Below are 12245 nucleotides of genomic sequence, written 5' to 3' on the forward strand. Positions count from 1 at the left end.
AGTTAATTAAATGCAAGGTAATAGCGTACCTGAGTTAGACGAGTTAAAGCTGGAAAGAGAGGGACTGCCAACCCCTGGCAAAAGGACAGGTGGAATGCCTTGCAGATTTGGATAGGCTGACTGCAGATTCAGGGCCTGCATTGCTGGGTTATCAAACATTCCCTGTTGCTGCATGGCCTGTTGTTGTGCCAGTCCTAAAACTTCATTGGCCTTCTTAATGCGGTCCATTTCTTGTTGAGCCATGAGTTGGCGAACGGTAGCTGGGTCAAAATATTCTTTTTCTTTATCGATCTGGCTCCCGATGGTATCCTTCACCTTAGAGATGTGCTGCTGGGAGAATATGTGATCACGAACAGACAGACGAGCACTGTACTTGACACCACACAATGAGCATTCGGTCTTTGGACCCTCATAAGAGGTCTGATTTATTCCAAAGTGCTTGGCCATGTTGAGCTTCGCCTTCTTCTCCTTGGCACGCGCATTTTGAAACCACACCTGAACGACTCTCTTTGGAAGTCCGATTTCATTACCAAGTACTTCACATTCCAGCATAGTGGGTGTCCTGTAGTCGTTAAAACAGGACTTTAGAACTTTCAGCTGAAGGTTAGTCATCTGAGTTCGGAAGCGCTTTTGGCCAGGCCTGTCTCCACTATCAATGCTCCTGGTACCTGAGGCTCCAGGACTTGGAGAACAAGGATCAGCCAAGCTGGATGTTTCACTGTGGTCAATCATATTTTCATTGTCATAGTCCTTAGCATAATAGCTTGTTGCTGGGCTTACCAGCCCTGAAGACATCTGGTCATCATTTTCAAGACTGGGGGCTGTCCCACCAGACTTTGAAAGGTAATCTCCACTGTTTTGGCTGTGCTTCGGATCAGCACTGTCGTTATCGGCATTGGCCTCATCACCTGTCGTTGTGTCTGTGATGGCTGTGTTTACAGAAGAACAGTCATCATTATCCAGTTTGCTCTGATCAAAACTGAGATTAACAGAGGACATTGCTGCACTCTCAAAGTCTTCCATTCCTTCAACTTTGATGGATGAAGGACTTAGTAGATGTCTGGGCGATAGATCCACATGTTTGTTGACTGGTGACATAGAAGAGCTTTGTCCATCACTGTTTGTAGTGGGGACTAATTGGGAGTAATTTGATGTCTCCAAGGCATCCATTTTCATTTGTAAACTCTCCTGCTCAGGTAACATACCAGTGAGAGTTAGGTTGTATCCAGCTCGCTTGGCTTCATGCCAGTGACGGGACCTAATGTGAGCTTCAAGGGCAGTTTTGGCTTTAAAAAGAGCTCGACAAAAAGGGCACCTACGATGGGCTTGAGCTGGCCCTACTGCTCTAAACTGACCTTTTCTCTCTCGAGCTCTGGTATTCTGAAACCAGACTTGAACTACTCTCTTTTTTAATCCCACCTCATGTGCAATATGGTCAAGCATTTTGCGAGTGGGGTTTGAATCTAACAAATACTTTTGATAAAGAATCTCAAGCTGCTCAGGTGTGATGGTGGTTCTGAGCCTTTTGTCTCTCTGTGGCTCTTCCCCACTGTTGGTGCTGTCGTTTTCTCCTGGGCTAGTACTAGCCTTTTCTTCTAGCTTCCTCTTCAGTGAGTTCATGGTCGAGGTCGGGGTAGATGGAGAGGTGGCAGAGCTGCTGGATATCTGCGGCATTGCCCCAGGGAGAAGTTGGCTTGCCAGAAGAGGATTACTGGGATCAAACAGCATGAAAGACATGTCAATTGGACGGTCAAGGAATTGAGGATGGATGAATTGATTTTGCACAGACAGAAAATGTAACTGCTGGTGTTCCTGCCAGTGTTCAAATGATGGAAAACCAATCTTGCACTGCTCACACTGGTAAGGAATCATTGCTTGAGCCAGTTGTGTAGCCGTGGTCAGGTGTGGATTGACACTAATGTGAGCACCTTGAGATGACGCCTGACTTGTCTGAGGTGCTGAGGGTCCAGACTGCTGCTGTTGCTGGGAAAACGACTGAGATGAATGCTTGATGGACTTAGAGACATTTTGTATTTTCTCTTCTCTTTGAGATCTGTGAAGTTGTGCCTCAGACTGGGGTTGGTGTACAATCTCCTGTTTGATAGACATTTGAGTGTCCCTTGGATCAGCACAGATTTCAGGTAACTGCTTGGGCTTTTCATCATAAAGGTTTGAGGTGGTTGCTGGTGATGCTTCTTCTTTTTCTGTAGATGAGAGGTGTGAGAATGATGACGTCGAAGGAGGAAGTGGACACAGACTTGAGGACGAAGGCATTGGGGTGTGACAAGAAGAGCCTGAAGGGGTATAACAATCTTGGGAAAGATCAAGCGAATCTTCATTTTGACTGTCATACTGCCCATCCTCGTCCTCATCTTTGTAACAAAGCTTTTTTTGGTGTTTTATTAAATCAAATATCCGCTGAAAAACCAGACTACATTTCTTGCACTGGTAGTTCAGATTAGATGTGCGGATATATCGGTCATTGGACAGTTCTCGTCTTTCACCGTCTTTTCCTCCATCACCTTGATTTTCATAGTTCTTTCTGGCTTTCTGGCGAGCATTTTGGAACCACACAACAATAACACGGGTGGGGAGGCTCAGAAGGTTGGACAGTTGTTCAAATTCATCATCTTTTGGGTAAGCGTTGGCATCAAAGAAGTCTTGCAGAACTCTCAGCTGATAGTCTGTAAACCTTGTCCGGGATGATCTCTTACTTCCATACATTTCTTGCTTCTGAGGTTCAGGTGAGGGGGGTTTTGAATCAATTTTTGTGTCTTCTAATGTTGTTGTTGGTGGATTGTTAAAGTTGTAGGGCGAGTCTTTATTGCGCTGTCGTTCTTTAAAGAGGGTGTTTCTGAACCAGTGCTTTATAACTTTTTGTGGCAGCCCTGACTTGTCTGCCATTTCTTTAATTTGTTCTTCATTTGGGGAGTTATTGATGTCAAAGTACTGTCGCAAAACCCTGAGCTGGTCATCGGTAATGCGTGTACGTGGCCTCTTGTTCTGTTGATGAAGCATGGCTGGTGTGAGCTGTTGTTGGTAAAGCTGAGCCAGATCAGATGCCAAGCTAGGCTCAACTGATTGTAATTGTGGTAGCTGAGAAGACAAAGATTGTAGAGGCATCGGTTGCATCATGAGGGGTGAGAAGAGGGGTAAATCCATCGGCATTGGTATTTGGGTCATTTGAACTGGGGCTTGCGAGGTTGGTACAGTAGGAGGTGTGAGTGAGGCAACAGAAACTGGAATATTTGGTGTAGGAACTCTTTGCGGTTGAGGAGGAGGCGGAGGAGGAGGAGCTGGAGGAGCTGGAGCTGCCTCTGGTGTAGGAGGTCTCAGTGGATAGAGTTTGTCATAATAGTCTCTGTACTCCTTAGCAAATCTCTCAAGGGATTGGAAAGGAAAGAAAGCTTGATGGATGTGCTCTTGGTGACTCTTCAGAATCAGTATGTTTGAAAACAGCTTCCCGCAGGTTTCACATTCCAGTTTCTCCAAACCCTCAATAGGGTCCACCACTCGTGTTATTCCTCCTGGACCACTTGATCCAGCGGGGACAGCTGACTTCTTTTGAGCTTTCTGTTTGTTTTCATTGTACTGAATCACTAGCTCAAATCCAAAATTTTCCAGCAAGGCTTTAGTTGCATTTCCTCGAGCATCAGAAGCAATCCTTGGTGGAATTAAGCCTGTGTCTTGGTTAATACTTATTGAAATGTGCTGAATGTCCTTTTTTTCTTTTGACTTGGTTTCTGAAGTGTCTTTGTTTAGACAGTCCTCGTGTTTTTCTGTTGTATCCTTTTCCTTTTGTATTTCTCTGTCCTTTTCATTCATGTGTTTGTGTTTCTTTTCAGCCTGCTGGAGGAGGGATGCACTCTGGTGTAGTAACCCCATCTGGGCTTGAACTTGTGCCTGACTCTGCTGCTGTTGTTGCTTCTGTTGTTGATGTGGTTGTTGCTGTTGCTGCTGCAGGTGGTGGTGCATCAACTGCTGCTGCAAGCAACTCTGTTGAGCCTGCTGGGCAGAGTTCTTTAGGTCTTCCAGTAGGGAAGAGGTGGAAGATCCTGTTAGGCCAAGTGCTGAATTGTTGATGTTAATTTCTGGGTTGAGCTGAAATTCTGCTCCAGGAATATAGAAAGGAAACAGCAACTGCTGCTGTTGCAGTGGTAAAAGCGCATCGGTTGGCATTGGAAAATGCTGTAAAAGTGCTGGATTGAACAGCTGGGATTGCAGAAGTGCCGCTTGTTGTTGAAGCTCTTGCTGAAGCTGGGCTTGCGCTTGGGCTTGCGCTTGGGCCAATTGCTGCTGTTGCTGGAGCTGTTGCTGTTGCTGTTGCCCCCGAGCAGAGAGAATCTCTGTAAATTTAGACTTTTTTGCTTCATGGTTTTCTGATGGGGAGGAACGGCAGGTTGAGGAAGAATTCCCAATGTTTTCAATGCTATGAGATTGGTTCATGTGAATACTCTGAGCTGTCTGAGGGGCAGAAGAGCTGTGGCTCGTAGAGCTAGTTGCTGAGTTACTTGCTGGGCTTGGGCTAGGGGTTGAAGTGCTAATATTGGACCCTCCACCGCTTGGACCAGTGGTGCTTGCAGAGCTAGTAATCCCTCCTGCTGCCTCCAGCTTGGCTGCCCTCGCCTTGGTCTGGTGTAGAACAGAGCGCATGTGGATTTCCAGAGTGGAACTCTGACTATATGCCACATTGCATGTACTACACTTGAATGGCTTGTTGTCAGGACTACTTGTAGGTTCAGGTTGGCCAGTGGTAGATTCTTGAAGGGCCCGTTTCACTTTGTGAAGATGGGAGACAGAGTTATAGTGAACCAGCAGAATGTTCTTTTGTGTGAAAGATTCTTTGCATACGGTGCACTTGAAAGGACGAGACGGGTCCAAGAACTTTTCCATTGTAAAGTTGGGCCCCTTTCTGAACGGCAGGGCGCGTTTAGGTTCAGATCCAGAGTCTTCCTGTAGTGAGCCGGTGTCACTGCCCGTTGGACTTTGTTTGTCTTCTTGGTCACTGTCATCTCCCTCCTTTTCGTCTTCTCCCAGACCTCCATGCTCCTCACCCAGGGCTGGATCACCCAAAACCATAATGTCACCATTCATCAATAATCCTCCATATAATTGCTGGATATCAGCTTCACTTAGTTCCAAGTGACTGGTTTCCAAATGCTTCTTCAAGGCCTGCAGAGTTCTAAAGCTCCGCTGGCAAAGGCAGCACATGGTAGCCGCTCTTATCACATGGTACTGCGAATGGAGCTGTAGTTTCTCTATGGTCTTGAAGGCCAGGCTGCACTGGTTACAACGATACTTGTAGACGTGCCGATCTGACACCGGCAGTTGAGATCTTTTGTTGTGAACTTCATTGAAGTGCATTTGGAGAGAGTTTGAGGATTTGAACACTTGATTGCAGCCCTTTTTCCAGCACAGAAATCCAGTGGCATCCTCCAACTGTGGATCCTCTAGAGGTGTTTTTTGAGCTTCAGCAGTATCTGTGGGGAGGGACACCCCCTTCTCCAGATCAGCATCTGCTGCATCTGTCAATAAATCAAGAAAGAAAAAACATGTCATGAGGCTTTTATCAAGCTGTTTCAAATTATTCTAATTGTGATTTCACTGAAAACTTTGGGTATCATTTTTAAACAACAACCAATATTAATCAATGTTATGTTTTTTTTATGGAATTGTACTAATAAATACATTAGCAAATCAACCTATAAATGAAGAAAAAAATATATATTTGTTTTATTTTTTATTAAATAAATTCCATAAAATAAACACAATAGTAGATATCAAAACTAATTGGATAAATTCAAAGAAAAAGTTACTAACCAGTTTGCTTCTTTAAATCTTCTATACTGGAGTTGGCTGTTGCCTGCGGAGTGCTCCGGGACTCTCTGTCTGGACTGGGCACAGGTATGAACATAGTTGCTGGTAAAGCTTCAGTAGCTGTCACCTGTAACAAAAGATCACACAGATTCCAAATGTAAAAATGTAATTTAATGAAAAAAGCAGTACATTTTCAGTTTAGAGGATTGAATAAAAAAGACGGATTTTGATTATTGCTGTAATGTATTTCTATTGTCCTGTTAAGTGAGTAAAAGTCAACTAGCTATAGAATTATAGGGTATTTTTAAAAAGCTAGGCAACTACTGCAGGAGTTCATTAAGAGCAAGTTCCTCATCCTTTAGACGTTCCCTAAACATGACTTACTGTTGCAATCAGCTTGTCGACACAGTCAGGAGCCACACTGTGGAGATGAGTCAGGTGAAACTGCAGGTGGATTTTGTTGTTGAGCATGTCCTGGCATAACGGGCAGCGAAGCATCGGCTGAACAGAGTGCTGTGTCATCACGTGCATTCTGAGACGGTTCAGATCCGTGTTGGTGAACTTGCAGTAGGGGCACTGGTACATCTTCACAGAAAGAGATAGACAGAAGGAAACAATGGCTTACTCGAGTGCAGTGAGCCTGGTGGACCTGCTTTTTTTTTTTTTTTTTTTTTTTTTAGGGGGGGAACGAGGGGGCAGGAATGGGGCTCCCTCCCCATGAGCAGATCCCTCTGATCACAGACTAGAGTGTAATACTGAACACCACAGAGTCTTGACACCCACTTCAAAGTGCTCTCATCTGTCTAATACAACATTGATTTTTCCACCTTACACACACCAAAGCAAAGGGGCTAAACTAGTTTTGAGTAGAGTTGAAGCAGAATCTGCATTTTTTTTAAAAGTCAGCAGATGAACGAGTGGCGCACATTTTTGTATATAAAATTAAAGCTTTTAAGGGCTTGGTAGCTATGTATTTAAATACTTTTTAAATCAAATTATCAGTTTAAAAGAAAAGCAGAGTAAGAAATAATAAAGCTATTGTTAGTAACATTCTGTGGTCTGTAATTCTCACCTGCTCAGCAGCCCCCTTCTCAGCTGTCCTGGGACGCTTCGAGGACAGCGCGCTCTCTGAAGTTCCTGACCGTGAAGAAGGCCTCTTTGAAGAATTTGGTGAGTCCGACAGGTGCCGTTCTGTGTGGCTGGATAAAGCTAAATGCAAAAATAGAAGGGAAAGCAAACATGTCAAGAAAAGATGGATACAGAGCTATGGAATGTGTTATCTAAACCTTACATAAGTCTGTCTAATAGAATTTGCCAGGGTGGATACTGTGATCCACCATTTTTTATTGCATAAACATACAAACTTCATCTGGGGACAAAAACATTATTTTTGCCAGTTCATACAGATTATAATTTTACAGTGTAATACAATGAGTCAGAAATATTATCAAAATGTGGCAAAAGATCTCAGAAGAACAGTGGATAATATTTAAATAAAGTTTGTGTTTTCATCACATGAATTTGTTGCTGGATTGTAGTTTTTGCTTTATTCTTTGACCTCTGAAGTGGTCTCAAGCTTACATTTTTATAGCATCAAAATAAGAAGACAACTACAAATTCTCTTACAAATGGATCCCATATGAAGCCTTAATGAGAGAGTTGCAGTGGGACCGTATTTTGTCACTGGAGGAAAGGATTACTGTGAAACTTAAGGAGATGTCTCATGAACCTCTAAACAAGCCCATAAAGAGTTAAATTTAGCTTGATTTGTACAGTTCTGGAGGGCTAAATTGAGAACAGAGGGGCACTAGTAGGGGAGGGGTGGTGTGGTAAGGGGTCAGGTTAAGGAGGGCTGACCATGCTGCTGTTCCAGACATTAAAATGTCAGTTTGAATCAGGACAAGGGGAGCTGAGCTGATTACCCAGTGGGGGACCTGGCTTCGGACAGAGCAGCCTGCAAGGTCTCCCAGAGACACTGGGATCAGCCGAGGAGACCCCATTAGGGTCCAGTCACAGTCAATCCTATTAAACACATCCACTAATAACAAAGAGAAGGTTAAACAAAAGGAACCTCCCATTCACTGACATTAACCTCTCAGTCATGGCTCTTTCCTTACCAATACATCCACTTCAGACTCCTACCTCAAAACTCATGTCTCACTTTTTGAGAGAAGAAAAAGTGTCATTTTATAAATAAGAAAGTCAAAATTGCATAATAGTGCTAATATTATTTTATTGCAAACACATTCTTGCCCGTCATGGTAAAGAAACTCTCCAAGCAAATGCTGCTTTTCATTTTCCATTCAGCAGCTCGTTATTTCTAAGACAGCTCTTTGACTATAATTAACATCAAACTCCAAAAGGTAAGAAAGGCTAACTTCTCTCCGTGCAGTGGAAGAGAAATTAAGAAACAAAACGGCTTCTACTAAAGGAGATCAAATGTGAGAAAAAGGAGTGGTTCATTCTCAGCTGTGAAGTGTGTAAATGCAGAAAAGAAAGCAAGCACAGATTACTGTAAGCATCAAGTATCCTCTTAGCCTCCTGATTAAGAGAATAAGTGTAACAACTGTACTTTCACAGCTGCTCAATTAGCTCCAGAGAGGTGGAACAAGTGGCTGTTTATGCCAAAGCAATAGAAAGCTGTGGTAAAAAGGCCCCAAACTGGTTTCCTCATTCAGGTGCTTTATGTTTAAGTATGGATGAGAGAAAAAATGTGTGAGGCGAGGACAGATGGAGAGCTGTGGAGGCTTAGTTTGGCGCAGTCTCACTCGTCACGGCCAATTAGGACCCCATAAATCTGATCAAACCTGTTCTCTTAAGAACAGTACACCCCAACACCATCACCAGACCCATGACTAACATCTAACCACTGTAACCTTTTTTTTTCTTTCCTGTCAAGGTTAATAAAAAAGGAAGGAAGAAAAAAACTCAAGAGAAGAAAATAGCATTAAGAGAGTTTTAGAAGGTTTTTTTGATCATTAGGAATAGCGTCACGTTGCAGATTCAACACTGCAATGCAAGAACAAACCTGCATTTATGAAACACGTGATATCTCAAGATGTTCATGAGAATGAAACATTATTTCCTGATGGAGCGAAGCTTTGGATCATAGCAGAAACAATGAACTGCCAAAGTCAGAGTAGAAAAATGTCCTATAAAGGCTGGATAACATCAAAAGGAAGCTATGGTGTTTCTATTTAGAAGTATCAAGTACACAGGAAATGTATTCAATGGTAAACAAATTGTGGCTTGGAAACAACATTTTGATTTTAGAAAAAGAATAAATAAGGTCATAAAGAGAAAATAACAAGATTTAAATTCTAAAGATCTATAAATAGACTAAACATTAATGAAGAATTCTTATCGTTCTGTCTAGGACCATTCATTTCTGTAGTCAGAGTGGAGATTACTCCTGTAGTTTTCTGTCAACACTTAACCTTTGATGACTTTAGATCCACTTTTCAGAGCCATACAAATATATATATAAATACACTACAGTTGGCTGAGTCCGAAACAGCCATGACCATTGTGTTTCCTCCCCTTTGGGGTCCCTAATGTCTTCTCCAGGCCTGCCCCTAACCAAAACCTCTTCTGCTGGTCATTAGACACAGAGCCTCCATCCACACCAAACATCTTCTGACAGATACACAGGGTGGCTTTTATGTTAAAGTACTACAGGCAGAGGGAGAGCACAGAAAAGACCTATGAGTCAGTTACAATAGGTGATAATTAATTCATGCCCATTTTCTGTAAACCATAGGCTTTTCTGCTGTCGGGTCCCTTAAGTGAATTGGACTATGGCACCTTGTCTCTCTCTTGTAGCTGGACTGTATTATTCAGGCTGCAAAGGGGCTGTCAACCAGTCTCTAGAGCAATCCTTGCAGCCTTGTTGTGCTTTCAAGGGGAAAAAGATGGCGGCTGGACAGAGTGACTGACACAGCAAAGGCTGGATTAACCACAGCAGGTCATCTGCCCCTGAAATCTTTCAGAAGTGCAAAATCACAGCTACCCTCACACGTCCTTGAGAAAGGATTTCCACATGTTAGAAATTGTGTTGAATAGAATGAAGAAGATGGAAAAAGATGACTGATGTTTTGAAGGGAAATAGGCCTTCATTGTTGTCTGGGCTCAATTGAAGAAATTACAATAATTTTCACACATGTAAAAGGAAAACTTTAGATTGTTAGACAGTCGAAATGCTTAGTAAAACTTGAAAGTTAGGTGTTACACTTTTTAAAAGTTTGTCAACTGATCTCCAGCTCATCCAAACCTCTCACCTTCACACAGCTGAGACCTCCCGCTCCTTCGCCGTGGAAAACCCTAACCTCGATTCCCTCAGTAAGCTAGCCATTAATATGGAGATGATTCAACTCCCCCGGTGCTACAACTCATTTTCTTTCAGTGCTAATGCCAACAATACCTGGGTATTGTCTTCCCTTTTTTCCCATTTCTTTCCAGGTTTTTAATCTACAGCCTGTGTCAGAGCCCAGAGCAATAAAGGGCAGTGCTCCATTTCAACATACATCTCTGGGGTAATTACTCTGCATTAAAAAAAGATTTTTTTTAACATAGAACCTAAGATTAAAAAAGCAGAATTATCTAAATATATTCCTTACAGTTGTAGAGTTCACCACTTTTTCTGTACGACTAAACAGGGAAGCTGTTATTATATGAAGGGGGTAAAGCGGTGAGCTTACAAACTGAGAAATAAAAAGATAAGACACAAAGATGCGCCCTACTGTGGGCTGAGCGGAATACAAGTTCGTCACCTTTGCAGGACACAGTTGCAGCTGTAGCTTGTTAGAAACCCTGTTGTAAAACTCAAACACTGAGCTTTCAGGGAGGAGAATCACAAACAAGGACAATTTATGGCCTATTATCTCAAAGGCAAAGGGAATTATAATTTGATTCCTTTGAGGGGTGACAAACAAACTGAGGACGTGACATAAATATGTGAGCACTGTCACTCCTCCGTCTATAGATTCCACGCTAATTACATTTTAAAAGCAGTAACAAATCACTGCTGCACGGAAAACTGTTCGAAGTGACAAAAACACTGACGCCAATAAGTTCATTATAAATAAGCCCCAGAATGCAATTTCAGCTGTGAGCAGAGTTGATATTAAAATCAGCACATCTGCATTGTTATGTGGAGAGTCATTCATTATTCACGTCTGAATGAGCAACAGCCAAAAACTAACAGAATAAAGTGAAGCCAGATAAAAAATGAGCAGACTGCAATGCCCCAGTCGTGCGTCTAGGGGATGCTAATCATCACATTCATTACCCAGATCACATGCAGAAGCTGCAGAATAAAACACATTAACTTGTGTTACCCCCCAGGACACCTGAATATGAAGAGAGGCATGCTTTAAACTCACAGCCTTCCAGGTTTGAAGTAAATATTGATTTAGAATCATTATACAGGTTTAAAAACAGTAAAGTTTTGCTGTTGGTGAATGTAGAGTAAGAAAATATCAGGTTTTAGCAAGTGTCTTAATGTCTGCAAATGTTACCTTACTCTATGAAGAATGATCATATATTCTTTAAAATTTTAAAATAATTCCATTTCCATTTCATGCCGCACACACCATGCCTGCATTTGCAGGCACATTAACGATTCCCTTTCTTTTCTCCTTTCCTATTGCTTCAACTTCTGATCACCTCCCCCTATCTCCTACATTCCCTCCCCACCTGCATATACTCCCTGTCCACATTCCATACATTCAAATGTGGCATAAATACAGCAGATGCTTTAAGAAAGGTTAGGAAAGTGCTGGTGACCTGAACCCCTTTGTGGCCTTTCTAAGTGCTGAAACCCCAAAAGTTATCCAGTCACTATATGAACCCAAAAGATATGTTGAAATATTTAAAAATGATACTTTCACACTTAATGTGTTTTCTTCTGGCTTATTTTCTGTGAGATTATTTTTATCTTAAATTATTAATACATTTTTTATTCATCGTTTTGCTTTTTGATTATTGTTATTTAAATATTTTTGGATTATTTCATGCCTGGCACAAAGCAGTGGCGAATAAAAAAATAAAAATAATGAAGGCAGATTTCAAGAAATGACAGGCCAGATACATATGTATCTTACAAAGGCTGCTGATGTATCTTTAAACGATTTTAATGAACACTGAGGAGCGTCTTGGAACAAGAAAGAGAAAATAAGATTGACAGAGGCTTTAAAAGGGAGGGACCCTTTTTTCTGTCTGTTTCTACTGTCTGCCTGACAGTGATTGTCATTTGTAAAGGAACAATGTTGCACTCTGTTCAGGCAGTGACATGACAAGGCTAAGAAGTACTTCACTAATTCTAATGACTGACTTTAGAAACAGCTCAGCATCAGGCAATGGGATGCGGAAACACCTTGCAAAATAACAGGTTGTCCAAGGCTCTCTCAAACAACACCGTTTTTTTTTTT

General features: G+C 42.1%; 1 protein-coding gene across 4 annotated transcripts in view; it reads right to left on the reverse strand.

Annotated features, from left to right (window-relative positions):
* The window catches only part of zfhx3 (zinc finger homeobox 3), a 172816-nt gene that overhangs the window by 7273 nt on the left and 153298 nt on the right, over positions 1 to 12245 (reverse strand). For all 4 annotated transcript variants that reach the window (XM_024294816.2, XM_036210299.1, XM_024294815.2 and 1 more), the window contains 4 exons: positions 6890 to 7026; positions 6202 to 6402; positions 5821 to 5944; positions 30 to 5525 (listed from right to left, as the gene is read on the reverse strand). In XM_024294816.2, coding sequence (XP_024150584.1) covers positions 30 to 5525; positions 5821 to 5944; positions 6202 to 6402; positions 6890 to 7026 — 5958 coding nt within the window. The remainder of the gene's footprint in view (positions 1 to 29; positions 5526 to 5820; positions 5945 to 6201; positions 6403 to 6889; positions 7027 to 12245) is intronic.

Source organism: Oryzias melastigma, linkage group LG3 (genome assembly GCF_002922805.2).
Source record: "Oryzias melastigma strain HK-1 linkage group LG3, ASM292280v2, whole genome shotgun sequence".
NCBI classification, from domain to species: domain Eukaryota; kingdom Metazoa; phylum Chordata; class Actinopteri; order Beloniformes; family Adrianichthyidae; genus Oryzias; species Oryzias melastigma.